Source organism: Oscarella lobularis, chromosome 1 (genome assembly GCF_947507565.1).
Source record: "Oscarella lobularis chromosome 1, ooOscLobu1.1, whole genome shotgun sequence".
Classification (NCBI taxonomy): domain Eukaryota; kingdom Metazoa; phylum Porifera; class Homoscleromorpha; order Homosclerophorida; family Oscarellidae; genus Oscarella; species Oscarella lobularis.
Window position 1 is genome coordinate 2249634 of NC_089175.1, and position 20220 is coordinate 2269853.

General features: G+C 48.1%; 6 protein-coding genes and 3 long non-coding RNA genes across 9 annotated transcripts; 6 read left to right on the forward strand and 3 right to left on the reverse strand.

The window, feature by feature from the left end:
* Nucleotides 1-767: 767 nt before the first annotated feature.
* LOC136193518 (uncharacterized) lies at nucleotides 768-1240 on the reverse strand. The gene is made up of 2 exons (XR_010671366.1): nucleotides 1109-1240; nucleotides 768-1005 (listed from the first exon to the last, which is right to left on the reverse strand). It is a non-coding gene; the product is annotated as an uncharacterized lncRNA (long non-coding RNA).
* A 772-nt stretch (nucleotides 1241-2012) lies between these two features.
* LOC136189101 (uncharacterized) lies at nucleotides 2013-2828 on the reverse strand. The gene is made up of 3 exons (XR_010670346.1): nucleotides 2494-2828; nucleotides 2255-2331; nucleotides 2013-2199 (listed from the first exon to the last, which is right to left on the reverse strand). It is a non-coding gene; the product is annotated as an uncharacterized lncRNA (long non-coding RNA).
* A 1544-nt stretch (nucleotides 2829-4372) lies between these two features.
* Nucleotides 4373-5358, forward strand: LOC136198940 (peroxisomal biogenesis factor 19-like). The gene is made up of 5 exons (XM_065989016.1): nucleotides 4373-4424; nucleotides 4475-4768; nucleotides 4803-4855; nucleotides 4991-5191; nucleotides 5236-5358. The coding sequence occupies exons 1-5, from the start codon at nucleotides 4373-4375 to the stop codon at nucleotides 5356-5358; spliced, it is 723 nt and encodes a 240-aa protein (XP_065845088.1).
* A 1880-nt stretch (nucleotides 5359-7238) lies between these two features.
* On the forward strand, nucleotides 7239-8577 carry LOC136188420 (peroxisomal biogenesis factor 19-like). Its single transcript, XM_065976163.1, has 6 exons — nucleotides 7239-7304; nucleotides 7358-7743; nucleotides 7869-8069; nucleotides 8118-8294; nucleotides 8345-8389; nucleotides 8439-8577. The coding sequence occupies exons 1-6, from the start codon at nucleotides 7253-7255 to the stop codon at nucleotides 8505-8507; spliced, it is 930 nt and encodes a 309-aa protein (XP_065832235.1). The 5' UTR covers nucleotides 7239-7252; the 3' UTR covers nucleotides 8508-8577.
* LOC136188408 (protoporphyrinogen oxidase-like) lies at nucleotides 8559-11782 on the forward strand. Its single transcript, XM_065976156.1, has 11 exons — nucleotides 8559-9065; nucleotides 9113-9260; nucleotides 9318-9511; nucleotides 9561-9624; nucleotides 9679-9797; nucleotides 9854-9970; nucleotides 10018-10158; nucleotides 10208-10250; nucleotides 10300-10415; nucleotides 10494-10910; nucleotides 11123-11782. Exons 1-11 carry the CDS (start codon nucleotides 8580-8582, stop codon nucleotides 11690-11692), a joined length of 2415 nt encoding a protein of 804 aa, XP_065832228.1. The 5' UTR covers nucleotides 8559-8579; the 3' UTR covers nucleotides 11693-11782.
* A 74-nt stretch (nucleotides 11783-11856) lies between these two features.
* LOC136199506 (leucine-rich repeat-containing protein 58-like) lies at nucleotides 11857-13170 on the forward strand. Its single transcript, XM_065989717.1, has 2 exons — nucleotides 11857-12306; nucleotides 12361-13170. Exons 1-2 carry the CDS (start codon nucleotides 11882-11884, stop codon nucleotides 12941-12943), a joined length of 1008 nt encoding a protein of 335 aa, XP_065845789.1. The 5' UTR covers nucleotides 11857-11881; the 3' UTR covers nucleotides 12944-13170.
* A 69-nt stretch (nucleotides 13171-13239) lies between these two features.
* Nucleotides 13240-16457, forward strand: LOC136199503 (conserved oligomeric Golgi complex subunit 8-like). Its single transcript, XM_065989713.1, has 12 exons — nucleotides 13240-13304; nucleotides 13349-13420; nucleotides 13468-13592; nucleotides 13660-13763; nucleotides 13863-13929; nucleotides 13991-14095; nucleotides 14629-14790; nucleotides 14843-14894; nucleotides 14953-15119; nucleotides 15183-15382; nucleotides 15433-15690; nucleotides 15756-16457. The coding sequence occupies exons 1-12, from the start codon at nucleotides 13247-13249 to the stop codon at nucleotides 16198-16200; spliced, it is 1815 nt and encodes a 604-aa protein (XP_065845785.1). The 5' UTR covers nucleotides 13240-13246; the 3' UTR covers nucleotides 16201-16457.
* On the reverse strand, nucleotides 13594-16513 carry LOC136199507 (uncharacterized). Its single transcript, XR_010673082.1, has 2 exons — nucleotides 15580-16513; nucleotides 13594-15481 (listed from the first exon to the last, which is right to left on the reverse strand). It is a non-coding gene; the product is annotated as an uncharacterized lncRNA (long non-coding RNA).
* Nucleotides 16514-16891: 378 nt separating this feature from the next.
* Nucleotides 16892-20199, forward strand: LOC136199505 (ETS translocation variant 5-like). The gene is made up of 6 exons (XM_065989716.1): nucleotides 16892-17031; nucleotides 17083-17242; nucleotides 18057-18404; nucleotides 18850-19086; nucleotides 19150-19257; nucleotides 19497-20199. Exons 1-6 carry the CDS (start codon nucleotides 16945-16947, stop codon nucleotides 19820-19822), a joined length of 1266 nt encoding a protein of 421 aa, XP_065845788.1. The 5' UTR covers nucleotides 16892-16944; the 3' UTR covers nucleotides 19823-20199.
* The last annotated feature ends 21 nt before the right edge of the window (nucleotides 20200-20220 follow it).

A 20220-nucleotide genomic window follows, 5' to 3' on the forward strand; every position in this document is an offset into this window, starting at 1 on the left:
CAGCGTGACAACTGGCGCCGCCTCGCGTGATTTAGAACTATCTCGCGTGATTCACCTCCCGTGATTCGCCTGGCCTCCCATCAGAGACTATACCGCACTGCTGCCTCTACATACTCCTCCACTTCCTCCACATAGCCTCTGACCATAGATCGAGGGGGGGGGGACAAATGAATGAAAATTTAATTAGAGAACACTGCGTACAAATAGCTTAGAGCGTTGCAAAGAACGAAGGCAATAGCGTGCAGCGGATACAGACGTGCGGGAATTGGCAGTTTCTAGTCAGTCATTGTCAGGAAGTTCAACAATTTTTGGACCATCCGTGTCCCTGGCAGTTTTCATAGTAGGTTTCATAGTCATAGTCAACACTTGATATAGAGGTTTGGCCTTATTTTTGGTTTCTAGTTCTTCTTTGACGCATCTGTGATAGGAAGCTCGTCATTATTACGGTTCCACCGAACGATCCACCTATGGCATTACAGGTGTTTGCTAGATTTTTAGTCGTTATGTAGCAGTTTAGGTTCACGGAAAAATAGAAATAGCGGAGGAAGCAACTGACTCGGAGCGGACAACGGTTTACTTTGGACAGTTGAATTCCTTGTAGTCACGTCCGAACCATCTGTTTGGTTTGTTCTTCAGTACAAAGTGTGCTTGGCATGTTTTGCACTCAGCAGACATAACGGTCGCGGCGTCAGTTTGCAGGCTGAATCTGTTGTGCACATGCATGCGTAGGACATGCCTTCCCTGAACGCGCACCCCCACAGGAGATCTCCCGCTCCCACATAGCAAATGTTTGGTTGGCAAGACTACAACAAACGCGGCGACCGCACAAGACAGTCATAACAATGAGTCAGAGTCAGAGCTTGGGGGGGGGGGGGGGGGAGCCTTTCGCATCAACTGAATTCGTCGTTGTCAGCCGTCACTTTGATATTCTTTCCTTCGTACTGAATTTTCGCCACTTTCATTTCCTTCGTTTTGCTGAACTGATTGCGTTTGTTGTCCGCGCATCTAGAAGCGAGCGTGCATACTAAATGTGCGTGACGAGGTTCCAAGTATAGAGACAGTTCTCTTCGGATGGAAGCCACGACAGTGCTATTCATGCAATGCTTACTCTGGGCAGGTGTAGGAGTATTTCATTCCAAACCAACGATCGCCTTTATCAACCGAAAAATGCCGGCCGCAGACATTGCATTTTGAAGCCATCAGCAAATTGACCGGACTAAACAAGCGGGCTCTCCGTTCCAACCGTTCAAGCGTGACAGTGTGTGGGAGCAGGTATCGTGGGTCTTGGTGCCGCTCACGCGCGGCGGCGTCAGACTGTTCCACCGGCTCCTATAGATAACTTGAGGTCATGCGTTTGACCAGCTGACTTCACGTGATTCCTGACCTCAGGTTACCCCCAGCAAAGACGCAGCATTTGAAAATTATCACATGAGAGCTCAACAAAAAAGAAGCATGCATAACCTAAAACACGGTCCCCCTAGAGTTGCATCGACGAAAACAACAATAAGAACAACAACAGCAAATTGTCCAACGTATCAAGCAAAAACCGTATCATCAATCGAACGAAGGCTTCCTTTCTATGGCGCGTGCACTTGCATGCACAATTTGGCCGGCGGCCTTCACGACCTGGTGAAATTCGCCCTTAGGATAGTGAAGTTCTGCTCCATCTTCCGTTCGTTTGAGTTTGACCTTGCGTATATCATGCCTGTCATTGCGCGCGGCTTCTGCACACCTATACAGAGAGACATTCATTCACCGTCGTGCTTTTTTGGCCCCGATTCTTACTCTTCACATGTGTAGGAATGATCAAAGAAGATGCCCTCCTTTTTCTTAACTCGAAAGTGTTTGCCACATCGTTTACACTGCGAGGACATCGTTACACAACAAGTTTTGACTGGGGTGACCAGGTGCTCAATACACGCGTAGGAATGCTCCAAGTCTCGACGGTAGAATGATAAAGATCATGTGAATTCAAGGGAACTAACCCTCCCTCCTCCTCCCCCAATGTTCACACCTGCATAAAATTTAGGTCATGTGTGCGTTTTACGCACCCGCGCAAAACTACGCTGTTTACCCTTACCATACGGTCGAGTCGCTAAACAAACTAGCCTCGTGTTATTGGATCGTGCACGACACATTCGAATTGTTTGGCCATTGAACTGAAGATCCACCAACTTCTTTCCACTTTCCCCGGCTTTTCTTCAAGTTATGGCGTCACTTTGTCTACTGTGTATATATCGAGAAGCGTGCGTACCGAATTAGGTAATTGCGTGCCGAGAGTCCACATTGACAAGGATCAGAGACACTTCTCTTTGGCGGATGGTGGACTAGCTAAAATTTAGGTCTATCGCTATAGCCACGGATCTTAGATCTAAGATCCGTGCTATAGCTAACAGATCGAGATCGAGTTGACCCGAGAACCGTACTGCATGGGTCGTACTGTACGTGCATGGCATGCTGACAGTGCTATGCAGGCCGCTATGCAGTGCTTACTCTGGGACAGGGTAGTATTCCTTCCAAGTTCCAAGCCAACTCTTCTCAATTGTGAAGTGACGTCCGCAGCACGATCCGTACGTGTCCGCAGACGCTGCATTTAGAAGCCATCGGAGTGAACAAGTTGGCTCCCGTATCGTGGGCCGTTCTCGGCGTCTGCGCAAAACTACGCAGTAGAGTAGGACCTCGGCTTTCGGACATTCTGCGATTTCGGACGCTCGCACAGCAAATCTAGCGAACCGATTCTGGCTTCCTATGACGCATTTGAAAGCCCAATCCCTGCGAGGAAGATATGCCAGAGCGCGAATCAATAGACCAAACCCTCATGATTTTATGAGAAGATTAGCGCGCGCAGGTCAAATCCTCCGCTTTCGGACAGCAGTATCGCTTTCGGACACGTATGCGTAGCTCATTCAATTTTTCATGTTTCGCTTAGAGTTTTTTTTCACAAAATCCTCTATCATAGAGCTTTCGAACGCAATAAAGCTTTAGCTAAATGGTCTAGTCTATCGCATGCTAAAAATCGACGAATATACCGACATCGCACCTCGGTGTTCGGACACCAGTTATTCCGTTTGCAAAGCCCAAATCCGTTTCTAAAAGGACATTCTGAATTTTCTGTAAGGTCTTTAAGTAGATTTTCAAAATCAGCTTGAAAAAGAGAAACTTTGCTAAGCAATTGGGCTGTTTAGCGCATGAAAATGAATTTCTTGTGTTTGCATTGGTAGCCATAAAACTAAATATAGCAACGAGATTACCCAAACTGGTACAGAAGCAAGCGGTGCGAAGAAAAAGTCACCCTAAAACTTCATATTATTGAAAAATTCTTTCACATACCAGTACAGGACGTTACGCAAAATGCAGTTTGTTCAAACTTTATCATAGCGTTTGTACTGTTTATGGTATATTGCCAAGAGCTCAGGCTACGTCAAGCTGACCATCTGCGTTTATTAATTTATCTATTGCGTTCTAAGAATTTCAGTTTGAGTGCTCTTATATAAAGATCGAATTTCAGATTCTTGGTATCACACTCTGGCTGTGATATCTTCATGAATCTCGATGCTGCTAAAAATGTACTTGCTCTACTTATGGAAGAGCACTCCAGAGACAGATACTGTAAAAAGGCGTACTTTTATGTAATGTTTCTGACGTTGCGATAAAAATCAGCACGACAAATGCATTTGGCGTAAAGTACTGTATGCGGCAGAATTTTTCATTAATACGAAGTTTTAGGGTGACCTTTTCTTCGCACCGCTTGCTTCTGTGCCAGTTTGGGTATTTTCGTTGCTATATTTAGTTTTATGGCTACTAAAGCAAACCCAAGAAATGCATTTTCATGCACTAAACAGCCCAATTGCTTAGCAAAGTTACTCTTTTTAAGCTGCTTTTAAAAATCGTTTCAAATACCTTACAGAAAATTCAGAATGTCCTTTTAGAAACGGATTTGGGCTTTGCAAACGGAATAACTGGTGTCCGAACACCGAGGTGCGATGTCGGTATATTCGTCGATTTTTAGCATGCGATAGACTAGACCATTTGGCTAAAGCTTTACTGCGTTCGAAAGCTCTATGATAGAGGATTTTGTGAAAAAAAATTCTAGGCGAAACATTAAAATTTGAATGAGCTACGCATACGTGTCCGAAAGCGATACTGCTGTCCGAAAGCGGAGGATTTGACCTGCGCGCGCTAATCTTCTCATAAAATCATGAGGGTTTGGTCTATTGATTCGCGCTCTGGCATATCTTCCTCGCAGGGATTGGGCTTTCAAATGCGCCATAGGAAGCCAGAATCGGTTCGCTAGATTTGCTGTGCGAGCGTCCGAAATCGCAGAATGTCCGAAAGCCGAGGTCCTACTCTAGGTGAGTGCGTGCGTAGATAAATGGCTACGGACAAGGAACAACATGACGTTGATTTAGACGAGCTCTTAGCCGGTACTGCTGCATCGCAAATGTAGCTAATCACTTCCAAACCGAATTCCTAGAGTCGCTAAAAGATTTCGACAAAACTCCCTCTGCATCATCGGCAGCCGAAACGTCGGTGGACGCGACGTCGAAGAAGTCCTCCGACGAGGCCCCCGATCCTCTCGATGAAGCTCTAAGCGCCGAAGTGGCTCGAAAAGCAGCCGAGGAACTCGATCAGGCGATGAACATGCTCGCCGGCGAAAATCCCGACGTCTTTCGTCGGCTCGAGGAATTCGCGCAAGGATTCGAGGCATCGCTCTTGGAAGAAAGGAAAGGCCGAAGGAGAGGAGTCTCCCGTCGCGGGTGCGGCGGGAGCTGAAGCAGGAGGAGGAGGAGGTAGCGTTCAAGATAAGATGAAGAAAACATTGGAACAAATGCAGAAAGACGCGAAGGACATCAAGGTAAGAATGTATAGGAGTTGGGGCTTAGATCTCATAGCGTTTGGCTAATATTTGGTCATTTATTTCTCTTCAATTTCTCTTCAAGATTTTTTATACAATAACCGTATGTGTGTTTCTGATCTGACATCTTTTTAGAATGTCGAGGTTCCTCCTGATAGTCCTGGTAGTCCTGAAGAGATGTTCAAGGCACTTTCAGGCATGGTTCTTGGAAGTGATGCTCCTAGTGAAGGAGCTGATGAAGATGGCTCAGGAATCATTCCAATGATGCAACAAATGATGAAGAATCTCCTATCAAAAGACGTTCTATATCCAGCCATAAAAGACATCCGTGATAAAGTGAGATAATCGATATAGATTTATTTTGAGACGCGCTTTTATAGTATCCTGATTGGTTGAAAGAAAAAGGGGGAGAACTGTCTGAAGATCAACTGAAGAACTACAAGGAGCAACTTTACATGATGAACAAAGTCTGCGCTGAAAGGCAGATGACGACGAAACCGTGAAGAACAGATGATTAAGCTTATTATTAATTAATTAATTAAATATACTTACTTGACATCGGCTTGAAGGTCTGTACGTGAAAGCCAATTATTTAAATACCTGCGTTTGTAATCTTTTGACAATATCTAAGAACGACATTACTCGCAAGAACCGATCGACACCAAGAACGACAGAAAACAATACAATTCTTGAAGCAGAAGTACGTATCTTCTGGACAGTTTTATGTCAGCCCGAAGCCGCCATGCATGATTTTGGAAAGCAAATACTATCTTGGCGAGAAACATCTCATAAAACTGTCCAGAAAATACGTGCTTCTGCTTCAGGAATTATATCGGTTTTTTTTCGTTCTTGGTGTCGTTTTCTTGCGAGCAGTGTCGTTCTTAAATATTGTCAAAAGATTACAAAAGCAGGTATTTAGATCATCCCATGCAAACTAACGATCCCATCCCAAACTAATTTAATCAGTCCAAACTAAAGCATTTCATACTTTTGGCATATTCCACCCGCCACTCAGTCAGTCAGTCAGTCAGTCAGTCAGTCAGTCAGTCAGTCAGTCCTTCTCTATCGGATTGCGCGAGCCTCAGTTACGGCATGACCGGGCCAAACTGAAACCAACCCGGAAAATCGAACCTGAAGCCACCCACCGCAGTGTCAGCCGCCGCCTGGACTTTTATTACAGAGTGAGACCACCAAATGAATGCCAGTGAGTGAAATAAGACTCAGCGGGGGTGTTCCGTGTAGACGCTACCATATAGTTCCAAGGAATTTTCACTCGCGATAATCTTACTCATCCCCCGCAGTTTTTTGCTTTTGAGTCTCGCATGCGTATTTCCGTCTGCAGTTTGCCTTGTCACGTCACGTCGATTCCGCTTGCTCTCTCTGTATTGAAATGAAAAGAAAACACTGACAAGCAAAAAGCTAAAAGGACTCATATAAAAGTTCTGCAACGTCCACAACCAACCAGCCAGCCAGCCGCTCCCGGAAAAACGAAAAGACAATGTCTACTTGCGGCCACACAGTGATTCGTATTTCGACTTGATTGCCCGTCGGTTTACTTTAAACTCCTCAAACCATGCTAAAAGCTGGCCTACTGTAGGCGATTCTGCTTTGTTCCACAATTTCAACACTTCGATTGTGCGAGCCACGTTGTGACCGAAGTGTTCGCGAATGTATTGAAGATCGTCTGAGCTGATAAAACAGGCACCGAGATTTTCCCATAATGATCCATTGACGAGAGCGCATGCTCTGATCAGCTGATGGGATACCAGAGCATCATCAGCGGGAAAAGAATCTAAAATACAATTATACTTAATTAATTAACTATAAGAGAAAAGGTCGAAAACAGAGATGAGAACTGTATAGCCAGTTCATCTGATCGAACCCGGGCGGCCTTCTTCCAATCCTCCTGGCTTGCGAACTTGAGTCCGGGCCTCGGCATGACCCTCTCGAGCCGGAGCGGCATCCTTCAAGTTTCGAGTCTGAGATGCCACTATATGAGCGCGGTTGCTTTCTCCACAACTCCGGGTGAAAGAAAGACGCGATACTTGATCGCCTGCTTCACTAAAACGGATGGCTTGGCGTCACTTACTATTTACAGGTGTACTGTTTATAGCTTCCAAAACAACTGCTATGGAGGGTACCGCAAGCAGAGCATCTGGCTGACATTAGGCTGCAACCGAACTGAAGACCTACCACGTGATGCTTTGGCCCAAAACAACGGTTATGTCATCTATTAGAGAAGCGCGAATCGGTCCGTTCGCTTGATATTTACGACAAGTGTCTCTTCGAAATTGTTACGACCCTCGATCCCGGGGCTCGTATCAATTTTTTTAACTAAACAATAATTATGCGATGAAGCTGCGCAAAAGTACGCAGTAGGTGCGTGCGTAGTTAAAAATGGCTTCGGATAAGGAACACGATGACGTTGATTTAGACGAGCTCTTAGCGGGTACCGTGTATTGCACACAAACCTAACCTTTTCACTTTTTACCGAATTTCTAGAGTCGCTAAAAGATTTCGACAAAACTCCCTCTGCATCATCGGCAGCCGAAACGTCGGTGGACGCGACGTCGACGAAGTCCTCCGACGAGGCCCCCGATCCCCTCGACGAAGCTCTAAGCGCCGAAGTGGCTCGCAAAGCAGCCGAGGAACTCGATCAGGCGATGAACATGCTAGCCGGCGAAAATCCCGACGTCTTTCGTCGGCTCGAAGAATTCGCGCAAGGATTCGAGGCGTCGCTCTTGGAACAGAAAGGAAAGTCCGAAGGAGAGGAGTCTCCCGTCGCGGGTGCAGCGGGAGCTGAAGGAGGAGGAGAAGGAGGAGGAAGCGTTCAAGATAAGATGAAGAAAACATTGGAACAAATGCAGAAAGACGCAAAGGACATCAAAGTGAGAATGTATAGGAGTTGGGGCTTGCGTTTGGCTAATAGTTGGTCATTTATTTCTCTTCCATTTGTCTTCAAGATTTTTTATACAATAACCGTATGTGTGTTTCTAATATGATATCTTTTTAGAATGCCGAGGTTCCTCCTGATAGTCCTGGAAGTCCTGAAGAGATGTTCAAGGCACTTTCGGGCATGGTTCTCGGAAGTGATGCTCCTAGTGAAGGAGCTGATGAAGATGGCTCGGGAATCATTCCAATGATGCAACAAATGATGAAGAATCTGCTATCAAAAGACGTTCTATATCCAGCCATAAAAGACATCCGTGATAAAGTGAGATAATCGATATAGATTATTTTATTTTGAGACGCGTTTTTATAGTATCCTGATTGGTTGAAAGAAAAGGGGGGAGAACTGCCTGAAGATCAACTGAAGAACTACAAGGAGCAACTCAACGTAATGAACAAAGTCTGCGCTGAATTCGAAAGCGAAAAGGCAGATGACGACGAAACCGTGAAGAACAGACGATTCAACGAAATAGTGCAATTAATGCAAAAAGTATAAAATTCACACAACAAGAGATAGGTAATTGAAACTCGTTTCTATAGATGCAGGAGTATGGACACCCTCCTTCAGATCTCATAGGAGGAGAGGTAAATACATCAATAATTAATTAGACAAATTTTTAATTTTTTTGCCTAGGTTCCAGGCTTGGACTTTGATCCAACGAAACTACCCGGTCTAGACGGCGGAAAGTGCGCCATAATGTAATGCGTTTTTCTATTTCTACGCACTACAGTACTTTTTGCGCAAATCTACTCGCAGTCTACGTCGTTCTGCGCAATGGAAGCACCGTCTCGCGTCGCCGTACTTGGCGGCGGCATATCGGGTCTCGTCGCTGCTTGGCGACTCAGCGCTCGTCTCGACCCGCGTCAAATTGTCGTCCTAGAGGCGTCCGATCGTCTCGGCGGCTGGATCGACACGACGCGGCCCGACGACGGCGCCGTCTTCGAGCACGGACCGCGCGGCATTCGGCTCGCCGGTCGCGGCGGCAAAGTCGCTCTGTGTCTCGTCGAAGAGCTCGGTCTCGCGAATTCTCTGCTTCCGGTGGCGCGCGCTAACGCCGCGGCGCGCACTCGTCTCATCTACGCAAACGGCGGGATACACCGACTTCCGTCGAGCATCGGGGGCGCACTCAAAACGCCGGCTTTTTTATCCGAACCCCTTTGGAAGCCCCTCGTGCGCGAGTCGACGTCAAACAGAAGGGATATCGTAGGGGGCGGGGACGTTAGCGTACACGAATTTTTTCGCAACGGATTCGGTTTAGAAGTGAGCCCTGCATATATTAGAGAGCTATTCTTTGATTTTCTATTTAGGTAGCAGATATGTTAGTCGATCCGCTGTGTCGGGGAATTTTCGCTAGTAGTCCGAAGTCGCTTAGCGCGCGCGGCTGCTTTCCCGCTCTTTGGGAATACGTGCGACAAAAGGGGTCTATTATTCGAGGGGCGTTACTCACAAAACAAGGTGGGGAAGCTTGATTGAAATTATATATGTATTTATATGCGTGGGCGTGGTTCTTAGATAGGTCTAATTGGCCCGATTGTGATCTCGTTAGACGAGCGTCAGCTGAGAAGTGGCAGGTTCAGTGGACGTTGAAAAATGGGCTTGAGATGCTTCCTAATCGACTTGGTGAACTCTTGCGTGGGCGTGGCGTAGACATACGTCTGGGAGTGCCTTGCACAAAGCTTGAGTTTAGCGAAAATAAAAGAGTCAAAGTAGGAGACATAGAATGTGAGAAAATATAGTTGTAGAAGGGCTAAATAGATTGATACGCAAGATGGCAATAGTCTGATGGTAGATCAAATTATCAGTGCCATTCCTTCTCGTTGTAAGAAAGACATTCTAAAATAATATGTCAATGGTTAGGTATCATTGTCTTTAGCACTTGCTTCTCTGTTGGCTTCTGAGCATAATTCACTGCGTGAGAAATTGAGTCTCTCGCAGGCTGTTACAGTTGGGGTTGTCAGCATTGAATTTTCCGGCCACGTTTTGCCATTTGAGGTGCTGGGTTGAAGGGTGCTAAATATATTTTTTATTTATTTCTATGTATGTGAAAGGGGTTTGGGTATCTCGTGCCGTCCAATCAACCGCCTAAGATTCTTGGAGTCATATTTGATTCTTGCGGTTTTCCGGATCAGGATCGAAAAGACGACAAAGCTTCCACACGACTAACGGTAGCATTTGAATATCATATTTATACCTGCGTGGACGAAACTTTTAGGTTATGCTTGGAGGCGAGTGGTTCGATGAATTGTTTGGAGGAAAGGATGAGAGCTATATAACCAGCATTGCCCTAGAAACGCTTGCCGAACACTTGGGCATCAAAGCAGAGCCAAACAGAGTCATAACAAAAATACAAAGAGTTAGACGACGCAATACAAAATCTGCACAGTTCAAATTATTTTCTGCAGAATTGTCTTCCTCAGTATCCTGTAGGTCATGTGGATACATTAGGTAAAAATGCAAATGAAAATTTTTATCTGATATTTTTCACTATCGCTAGACGAAATTTGGACGTATATTGATCAAAAGAAGCTTCCGCTAACATTGACCGGTCTGTCATATAAAGGAGTCGGACTTGTCGATTGCATTGTAAATGCCGGCGAAGCAGCAGAAACGGTAGCAAAGAAAATTAACGCACGTTAAAATGCGGAAGTTTTAGTTACCTCAACAATCGCCTCTTTTATAATCACTTAGTGCACACGTGCTAAGCGAGGGGCGTGCCTAGCTGACTGCTTCCTCTCCTTGACGTCATCGTGGAAACGCACGAGCCAATCGCACACGAGACGTCGAGTCACGCCACCGAAGTCAGCTTGGGCTATGGATTTGGTTCTCGCTGCGGCAGACAGGCACTTTCTCACTCCGTACGTCTACCCGACGAGCGTGCCCGAGGAGAACGTCGTCCGACAGGCTCTCAGCCTCATCGTTATCACGATCGTCGGCGGCTACTTCCTGTATTTCTCATTTGCTAGCTTGAGCTACGCGTTCATTTTCGACAAGAACGTGCTGAAGCATCCGCAAATACTGAAGAATCAAGTGAGGAAGGAAATCATCTACACGTCGTGGGCTGCGCCCTTCATGTCCGTTCCTACGGCGTTGCTCTTCCTTCTCGAGGTACAGTACTGATTGATTAATTGACTTCGTAGTCGCTGACGTCATGTGTCATAAAAAATTATTAAATAGCCATTAGGTTCCAAGAAGGAATGCAGGAATGGCATTACCTTATTTAATTATACAAAAAGTACAGTTATTTCGGACATACTATACATAATACATAGTATCAATTAAATAAGAGACAGATTGACACATGTATTTCTATTTATTAGGTTCGTGGCTACACAAAGCTTTATGATAACATCGAAGGCACGTGGGGATGGTCTTATGTAATTCTGAGTATGCTCGGCTTTCTCTTTTTCAACGACATGGCCATCTATTGGATCCATCGCGGCCTTCATCATCCGCTACTTTATAAGCGTCTTCACAAGCCCCATCATCAATGGAAAGTGCCCACTCCTTTCGCAAGCCACGCCTTTCATCCCATTGACGGTTTTCTGCAGAGCTGTCCGTATCATATTTATCCGCTTCTCTTTCCTCTTCATAAGGTCGTCTATCTGAGTCTGTTTGTTATTGTTAATATTTGGACGATATCGATTCACGATGCCGACTATCGAGTGCCGAAAATACTTCGACCTTATGTCAATGGCTCGGCTCATCACTCGGATCACCACACGTTTTTTAACTGCAACTATGGGCAATACTTTACGTTGTGGGATCGCATTGGTGGCTCGTTTCGATCACCGACTGGATTTGAGGGAAAATCGCCGAAAGATGAAGTCTATGCAGCAATGAGACAGAAGACTGGAGATAGGAACACGGATAAAATGAAAGGCATGTAATTTTGTAAGTGTCACGTGTGTTGTACTGTACGTTTTTGGATACCCGTACAATGCGTCATCTAATGGAAGAAAAAGAAATGCGTCACCACGTGTGTAATGACTGTAAGACACTCCCACGTCCATATAAGGGAGTCGGTGCATGCTCTCCTCTCGTGACAGTGCAACTACCGACCATAGTTGCGACCGCGTATGGAAGCGTCGAGTAGCCGCACGCTCTCGAATCGAGCGCTCAGCGCTCTCGAACCGTCTCACACGACCGACGCCGATCGCGTCGAACGTCTCGATCTCACTCGAAACCATTTCGACGTACTACCGAAGGAAATCGCCGCATTTCGCTTCCTTCGTCACCTCGACGTGTCGCGCAACGCGATTCGCGTTTTCGACGACGCAATCGTGCAGCTGGGCGTCCTTCGGACGCTCGACGCGCGTGAAAATCGCCTCGATTCGCTGCCGAACGATTTCGAACGACTCGTCGCGCTCGAGGAGCTCAATCTGAGCGGAAATCGATTCGACGCGTTTCCGCGACAGCTTTTCGCCATGCCGAACGTGCGCGATCTACAACTGGGCGGAAATGAAATCGAAATCGTCCCGAAAGAAATCGGAGAAATGATAGGGTGAGAATGCGTTGCGTATTTTTGCGCAACTTTACGCAATTTTTCTCTACGCAGCTTGAGACATTTGTATCTGGGCGGAAATCGGCTCACGGCACTTCCTCCCAGTCTCAGTCAACTTCTCAACTTGGAAACGTTGCACGTGAACAAAAATCGAATCGAAGCGCTTCCTCCCGAACTCAAATTGCTTTCGAAACTCGAAACGCTTAGTCTCCATGACAACCGATTGGAATCTCTTCCCGCCGGCTTCCTCAGTTTTGTCAAATTACGAAACATCAGTTTGAGAGATAATCCCCTATGCTCTCGTTTCGTGCGCGACCACGCCTTCGAAGTCCCTTCGCTATTAGAGCTAGCCGGTCGAGCCGTGAAGCATTATAATATGGGCTATGGTCCCCGTGATATTCCAAGAACGCTGGTGACGTACTTGGACAGTGCAAAGTGCTGTGACAATCCCAAGTGTCGGGGCGTCTATTTCAGCTCCCACGTGCGGCATGTCAAATTTGTGGACTTCTGCGGGAAGTACAGTCTGCCTTTGATGCACTTTTTGTGCAGCGAGTGCTTGAACGAATCCAGTGGCAGTAGTGGAAGTGAGGATGAAGAGGAAGAGGCAAAGAAACTGAAGAAAGTTCTACTAGGATAGGAAAAAAAGAACTTACTAAAATAGGGGGGAAGAAAACTAGAGTCCCTAATATAAACAAAAGGAGTCCTGGTGCTTTAAAAATTTTTATAGGTGTCATACCTAATAGATATTTATTTATTTATTGATACTTCATAGAATCGTTTGTCCGTACGTAGCGTGACCTCGTAACCTGCTGTCGCGTTGGTTTTATTGGTACTGTAATGAATTAAAGAGGTACATGTATACAAGTGCGGCACGTGCTCGTGCGAAGAGTGCGAAGCGAAGAGTAGTGCGAAGTCTTCGTAGCGTACGCTACCATCCAAAATGGCTGACGACGAAGAAGAATCGGAACTGATAACTCTGCTTTCGACGAGTCTAAAAGGTATCTGGCTTTGTGAACGTGGTTTTTTAACCGATTGGTTGCAGAGAAGTGGCTTCGCGATCCCGATTTCCTCGTCTACGTGAACGATCTGTGCGCAATGGGAATCGAGCGACTAGGCAAGAGGCAACGAAGCACCTCTCGTTGATATTTACGGTTCGTACAGCTCTAGAACCCAATCGACTCGCCGAAGAACGCCATCAGATCCTCGAACGAACGCAGGATCTCGCATTCGAGAATTACAAGACGTTCGTCGAAACGGCGGAATGCTCGCGCGAGATTTATCAAGATGTAGCCCAATGATAATTCTAATAATAATAAAAACGCGGTAACGCGTTCGTTTACTCGCGCGCTCTAGTTCAATTGCGCTGAAGGCGCCGTCGAAAAGTTGCTGGATCAACTTCCGGAATTCCGCGCCAAGTGCGGGGAATTCGAAAAGAAAGCGCAAGAAATTGCCTCGAGGTAGGCATGGGGTGACCACCTGAGAGGGAAATTAGGTTTCGTTGAGATATTCTTATTGAATTAGCTCCACAAAGAGTCTGTTGCAATTTTATTGTGTAGGCGTAAACTAAACACGGCTCTTCTGGCGAGGCACACCCATCTGCTGGAGATATTGGAGATACCGCAGGTGAGAAAGAAAAAAAGACGAGTGTTGCGAATTTATGTAATGGCCGGCGCGCGCGCTTTAGTTAATGGACACGTGCGTGAGGAATGCGTACTACGAAGAGGCATTGGAATTGTCGGCTCACGTGCGTCAGCTTGAACGAAAACATAGCGGAATCGCTATTATGCAAGTGAGTGGTGTAATGTCTAAATAAGGCCTGCCCGTCAACCCACGCACTCGCCTGACCCAATCCAGTCAGTCATTTCATTCACGAAGAAAAAGCGCGGGACTTGTTCTGCGCGCGCTCTCCCTTACCGTTCTTTGTGACTGAGTTATCTCCGCGCGCGCGCGCGCGGGGGCGGACTCCCCAACTGATTTCATTCATGGCGCACTGACTGATTGCGGGCGCGGCGGCATCCCTGACTGAATGCCGCATTAGTATTCGTTTATTGACTGGCAATCCGCGCACGTTGGCGGGGCGCGGCGCTTTTTTATTCCCCGCGCACGATGCACAACGTTCAACGCTTGCCAGCTGTCCAAGTTGATTTAGATACATTAGTCTAGACGGCGCATTTAGATGTGCCCGCGCTCGCGAAGACGGAGAAATGCTCGCCTACGCTCCGTCTAAATACACGCATTTGACCGACTTCCTCGTGACTTGTTTTCTTCGGGTGGTCTGTGAGAAAATTAATGGTCTCCGCTCTCCTTCGGGAAACCCCGCAGGGTATTGTGTCCGATGTCAAACGATCGGTGCAGCTCATGCTCACGCAGCTGCTTCAGCAATTGCGCGCCAATATCCAATTGCCTCAGTGTCTCAAGGTAATTGGCTACCTGAGGCGATTGGACGCCTTTAGCGAGGCTGAATTGCGCATAAAGTTTCTGCAAGTACAAACAAACTCTGCATACATTGGCGGCCAGTTCTAGTTGGCATTCATAGGCTCGCGATGCGTGGTTTCAAGGTGTTCTTAGCAAAATTCCGATTGATGACGGTAGGCACGCGCTGCTAGCGCACTTTACACGTCTAACCGGTTTTTTTTCCGTTTTCAGCCTATCAACACGCGAGCAAAACGATGGAAGTGAGTCGCGTGCATCTTTTCGACATCATAACGCAGTATCGCGCGATTTTCTCCGACGACGAACACGCGTCGCTGACGAGACATGCGCAGAGCGACGGCAATTTGGCGGGCATATTTCACAGCTGGGTCATACGAAAAGTGAGCGCGCCTACCCGATGAAATCACGACGAAACAATGTCCGCGCTCTTTTCGTGTGAACAGGTGACCTCATTTCTAAGAACCCTTGAATGGGATCTTGACCGCGGCGTGGGAGGAAGGTTGGACTCCCTACTGGGCCAGTGCATGTACTTCGGTTTATCGCTGGGGCGCGTCGGCGCCGACTTTCGCTCCCTCGCCGCGCCTCTGTTCCAGAACGCCGCTCTGGAAGCGTTCGAAACAGCTATAGAGACGGCGCAAGAAAAGTAAATATAGAACCAGTCAGAAAGCCGGTAAAGAGATGTTTCGCCTCTAGATTCGTAGCCACGATGAAACGATACACGCTAACGTCCGTCCCGGGTCTCCTAAGCACGCCGTCGTCATCAAACTCCCTTCCCCTCTCCCCACCCCACTCAATCCTAAATCACCCTCCCTTAGCTCGAATAACGAACGCAATTCTCACCGCTCTCAACGATTTGCGAGCATGCGCGCCAATCTCGATCGCTCTCGCCGTCGTGAGACGAATCGACTCGGCGCTCCGAAGCGTCGTCGCCTCCGTAGCCGAGTACAGTAGGTAGGGATCGAATGACACGCGACGCGCACGTCCAAACGCTATCTATAGACATCGCGTATATATAGATCGCAAGGAAATGCCTTAGATGCCGAAGAGAAGCGGCTACTTCGCGACATGTGTTTATGCGTTGCCAACGATTTTCTACCGTTTGTATCCCGTTGCGTCGAGACGATATATCCGCGCGAACGTCTTCTCGCTCACCTCGGTCGCAAATCCTCTCGAACGAAGCAATTTTCCCCGAACAATGTCAGCAGATCCGAATCCCCGACGACGGTTGCGATCGAAGTCGAGGAGCTGCTGAATCCGCTAGCGGACCTCCTCGTGGACGCCAGCCCTTCCGGATTGCTTCCGGGTGAAAACGTGTCGACGTCGGTAGCCGCGGCCGGCGGCAGTGGCAGTAAAAGCGAAGTGGAGGAAAGAGTTCTGACCGCAGACTACGTAACATCGGGACCGCTAGCTGACCTAGACTCTGAACTGGAAGGTGGACAAGGTGGTGGCGGGAACGAATGAAATGAGAACGTACGTAGAAGCAATTAGCTTTTCGAATCTAGAAAAGAATACTAAATAGAAGAAGAACGGAATCTTGCCTTGGCGACTTTTCTTCCTTCGAATGTACAGAATAGAAGCTCGCTAAAAAGGCGTCTGACTCGTTTTAGCCGTTGGGTGTCGATTTAGGATCGGTGCCAGCTGGGACTTTTTTTCTTTCGGTGGGAATCTTTGGGTTTTCGCTTTCAGCGGATAGGAGTTATTAAAAATTTGCCTCTTCATCGTGAGTCACCGTCAAGTTTGTTGACCTTTTTTACCCTTTGCACTTAAAATGAGAAACCTTGTTGAGAGACCGCGTCTGCACAAAGCCAATTCCTTTCCGCGCGTCGTCCGTATATGCACGTGCTGAGTTTATATCAACGCTCAAAGTGGCATTTTTCGTATGAAAATTTGCGGTCGAGGCGGACAAAACGGCCCCGGTTTGCGTGCAAGCGAACCGCGACGTCCGTTTCACGGTGTTCTAAAACGAAAAGAGCAACGGCGTGGGCATAGTCGATCCAAGGTGGAAGAAGCCTAATTCGTTTAGGCAAAGGCACTCTTTGTCGGGAGTGGGGCGGCCGAAATAGCACTTGTAATGTAATTTCCCCCTCCCTCGCTTGCGCTAACAAATATAAGAGCGAGACACCAAACCGGTTAGCCAGTGTTGGTTCGCTCTCCTCTGTGCAGCGAAAGCGTCGATTTAGCCCGTCTTTCCTTCGTCACGTGTCAATGCGCGGATTTCCCGAGGACAGTCAACGTTTATCGAGCGCACAAAACAGCGCCAGCGGCTCTTACCCGCAACAGCAACAGCAGTTGGTACGAGAGACCGCGCGATTGGAGCTCTCCTTTCAAAACATCCCTCTCTAGGCCTCCTACTACGATCTCTACGCGCCGTATAACCCGTGCGCCGCCACCGTCGCACACGAAGCGTCGACGGCAAGTGCGTTGGCGACTCCTCACTACTCTGACTACGGTTGCGAGTACGAATATCCAGCCTATCCGGCGTACGAAGCGCCTCCTATCAAAGGTATGTGGCTCTCATTGTTTTCCTTACACGCGAATAAGGGCGTGGTTCATCGGGGTCCCCAAGGTGCTCGATGGCCCCCCTTTCTCGTGACTTATTCATGAGATAGATTGATAGTCAGTTGGTGCGGTAGAATTTTCGGTGGCTTAGTCCGAATACGCGAGTGAATACGCGAGTGAATAGGCGATGAAGGAAATGAAAGTTTAGTAGGGCGCTGTCAGTGTGAGTACACTCACTGGCTAGATTATATTATGCGGCTTGCGGTTTCATAAAGTTTGGCTAAACTTCGACAGTTAGGACGTGCGTCGTTTAGAAATCGGTTAGTCGGCTTTTTGACTGCGATATGATGACCGAAAAAAAGATACGTAATGACCCAAGAACGCGCGTCGTTGTACGACTTCGCGCCCAGTCTTAACGCGTCCCCGCCCAAAGAGACGATAATTGAGCCGTAGAGTGGCTGCATGCACCCCAGACCCGTCGCCCCTGCGCTGCGGGCAAATTGAATGACGACAAAACGGGAAGCCGCTCAATCGCGAACCAGATTGACGCACGACGTGCGCGCGTGCCTGACCCCCACGCTTCAAAGCCCCGCCGAGCGTAGGAGAAAACCACGAATTAACTCCCGCACGAAATCGATCGCTTTTCTTTCGCGCGCGCGCTCGCGGGGGGAAATAGTGTGCGCGTGATTGACCGAAGCCCCATCGTAGTCGGTTTCCGGAAATGGGCCGGATCGTACCAGAGAGCCTCCGTAGCTAGGGAGCGATAGGGTTCATTACCCTACTTATTTGCTTAAAGTCGTCATTTCCTTCTACCCCAGTCGAACGAACGACCGACTGCCTCTGGGAGGGCACGCAATACATGGACATGGACTTGGAGCCCCCAGCCGCGATCGCGCCCCTCGCCGTCGCCGAACCGAACCCCGAACAGGAGAGCATCATATCGTCGATCGTCAACGGAATGATCACGGGTAGCGACATCGACGACGACGAGAGCAGCATCTTTCTTCCGATCGTCAAGCCCGAAGACGAATGCGAGGATTGCGGCGGCGTAAAGGTCGGCGGCGGCGCCAGCGACGACGACGCGCTACCGACGCCGCCGTACGAACACCAAGCGTTGGGTCAACAAAGCCCCGAGTCGACTATCGACGATATGGGACACGCCCAAGGTAAAACGACACGCCGTCGAGCCCACACGCACACGCGCTCGTCCGGCCGGCGTTCAGTCATCGAGTGACTGGCCGATTTGCCGCCGATTTTCCCCTTTGCGCGCAAAAACGTGTTTTCTTCGCGCCACACCCTTTTTTCTCCCTGTGATGGAACGCACGCGCGCGCCGGCGATTCGCTAGCCAAATCGGTCAGTCGCCGACGGGGCTCTCGTTTGTAACGCGATATCCCACAAGTATTTTGTATCTAAACACGCGCTGACCTGTCGGATCGCTTCCGCGATTAGCATACGCATGCAATTGCCTCTTTCCTCGTTCCATCCTCGTTCCATCGGGGGCCCCAGAGAATCAATAATTCAATAATCTCACCCACGCACATTCACAGTCTAAACATAGAACAAAAGTGTAATCGAGTTTCTAACTCTTATTCGTCTTCCCCCCTCCTCAGTCGATCTCGGTCTCCATTCGGCCGCCCACCTGAGCGAGTTTCTTCGCCACGGTCAAGACTCCGTTCACACGCTCATGAGTCATACGGGAATGCCGCACAGTCCACCGGCAACGCCTCATTCGCCCGTCGGAACGACGACGCGGGACACGCCTACCGCTGCGACGAGCGTCGCTTCACCGTATCTCATGCCGCCGCCCGCGTACGCGTCGTCGCTCGCCAGCTCCGTCGCCGATACCGGTTCGTATACATGGGATATGATGTTTGATGTTTTATACGTTTTTCCGGGTTTCTTATTAATAGGAAGCCGCAGTCCTACCGCCGTCGCAGTCGCCGCGTCGGCTGGCGGTGGATCGTTTCTGGCTTCTCCTTCGCCTTCCGGGAATCCGTTCGAAGTCAAGTTTCCGAAAAGTAAAGCTATGACGTCAGTAGTTTGCGGCCACAAGGCATGCATTTGAACGAGTTTTTTGGGTGTTCATGGCGCGCATACCTAGGCTTAGTGGAACCGGTTGCATGCTTTGCTTATTTGCTTGCGGAACAATAACAGGTCAAGGTGGCCCCAAGATAGTTCTTAGTTTCTAAGGTTTTACCACCTTTAGATAAAGCGCTGTATTTTTAGTTACCCCGTCTTATGAATCTTTTTACTATAGAAACTGGAACTCCTCTCTTGTGGCAATTCCTTCTCAATCTCCTCGAATCGGACCAGGGCACGGGCATCATATCGTGGATCAATCGGACTTCGCTCGAGTTCAAAATCACCGAACCCACGGAGGTAGCGAAGCGATGGGGAAAGATCAAGAATCGGCCGGCGATGAATTATGAGAAGTTGAGTCGTTCCCTTCGCGGCTACTACTTGAAGGGAATAATGGAAAAGGTCGTCGGCGAGCAATACGCCTATCGATTTAAGTGCCATCCCGATGTGCTCTGCATGGCTCTTGGGGCTCGCGACGCCTCCACGGGCCAACCCTTGATTTGAGCCAAATCTATTATATTCCATTCTCGCTGTTGCCGTACCGTGCAAAGATGCCTCTGCTAATGACGTTAGCTGCAGCCCTTATATATGATCTTTTCTGTTTTATCACTAGTAGTACGAGTAGTAGATCTGTTTGTCTGGGGTTTTATGTTAGCGTATGGTGGCTGTAGCGTGTAGATAGGTTTTAGTTCACCTGTGCGTACTTTTCTTATTGAGCTTTTAGCAGATATTTCTTTTCTGCATTTTTTTGGTCATTGGTTCGATTATTTGTTATGAGGGACGCTCGTGCTGAAGAGCCGACATGAGTTTTTAGTCGAAATTTTACTTGCAGATCTATATCGTAAAATGTACAGATTACGAATAAAAAATACGCAAGCTGATATCTATCGCCACGTGATATA

What these genes read in the sequence shown, in the direction of transcription:
- LOC136198940 (XM_065989016.1), top strand. Translation starts at nt 4,373, where the DNA reads ATGGCTACGGACAAGGAACAACATGACGTTGATTTAGACGAGCTCTTA. An exon ending in CCGTCGCGGGTGCGGCGGGA is followed by an intron (nt 4,769 to 4,802) that starts GCTGAAGCAGGA and finishes GTAGCGTTCAAG; the next exon opens with ATAAGATGAAGAAAACATTG. An exon ending in AAGACGCGAAGGACATCAAG is followed by an intron (nt 4,856 to 4,990) that starts GTAAGAATGTAT and finishes ACATCTTTTTAG; the next exon opens with AATGTCGAGGTTCCTCCTGA.
- LOC136188420 (XM_065976163.1), top strand. Translation starts at nt 7,253, where the DNA reads ATGGCTTCGGATAAGGAACACGATGACGTTGATTTAGACGAGCTCTTA. An exon ending in TAAAAGACATCCGTGATAAA is followed by an intron (nt 8,070 to 8,117) that starts GTGAGATAATCG and finishes GCGTTTTTATAG; the next exon opens with TATCCTGATTGGTTGAAAGA. An exon ending in CAGATCTCATAGGAGGAGAG is followed by an intron (nt 8,390 to 8,438) that starts GTAAATACATCA and finishes TTTTTTGCCTAG; the next exon opens with GTTCCAGGCTTGGACTTTGA.
- LOC136188408 (XM_065976156.1), top strand. Translation starts at nt 8,580, where the DNA reads ATGGAAGCACCGTCTCGCGTCGCCGTACTTGGCGGCGGCATATCGGGT. An exon ending in GCGAAAATAAAAGAGTCAAA is followed by an intron (nt 9,512 to 9,560) that starts GTAGGAGACATA and finishes AGGGCTAAATAG; the next exon opens with ATTGATACGCAAGATGGCAA. An exon ending in CGTTGCTCTTCCTTCTCGAG is followed by an intron (nt 10,911 to 11,122) that starts GTACAGTACTGA and finishes TCTATTTATTAG; the next exon opens with GTTCGTGGCTACACAAAGCT.
- LOC136199506 (XM_065989717.1), top strand. Translation starts at nt 11,882, where the DNA reads ATGGAAGCGTCGAGTAGCCGCACGCTCTCGAATCGAGCGCTCAGCGCT. An exon ending in GAAATCGGAGAAATGATAGG is followed by an intron (nt 12,307 to 12,360) that starts GTGAGAATGCGT and finishes TTCTCTACGCAG; the next exon opens with CTTGAGACATTTGTATCTGG.
- LOC136199503 (XM_065989713.1), top strand. Translation starts at nt 13,247, where the DNA reads ATGGCTGACGACGAAGAAGAATCGGAACTGATAACTCTGCTTTCGACG. An exon ending in GCGCAAGAAATTGCCTCGAG is followed by an intron (nt 13,764 to 13,862) that starts GTAGGCATGGGG and finishes TTTATTGTGTAG; the next exon opens with GCGTAAACTAAACACGGCTC. An exon ending in AGATATTGGAGATACCGCAG is followed by an intron (nt 13,930 to 13,990) that starts GTGAGAAAGAAA and finishes CGCGCGCTTTAG; the next exon opens with TTAATGGACACGTGCGTGAG.
- LOC136199505 (XM_065989716.1), top strand. Translation starts at nt 16,945, where the DNA reads ATGCGCGGATTTCCCGAGGACAGTCAACGTTTATCGAGCGCACAAAAC. An exon ending in CGAAGCGCCTCCTATCAAAG is followed by an intron (nt 17,243 to 18,056) that starts GTATGTGGCTCT and finishes CTTCTACCCCAG; the next exon opens with TCGAACGAACGACCGACTGC. An exon ending in CGAAGTCAAGTTTCCGAAAA is followed by an intron (nt 19,258 to 19,496) that starts GTAAAGCTATGA and finishes TTTTTACTATAG; the next exon opens with AAACTGGAACTCCTCTCTTG.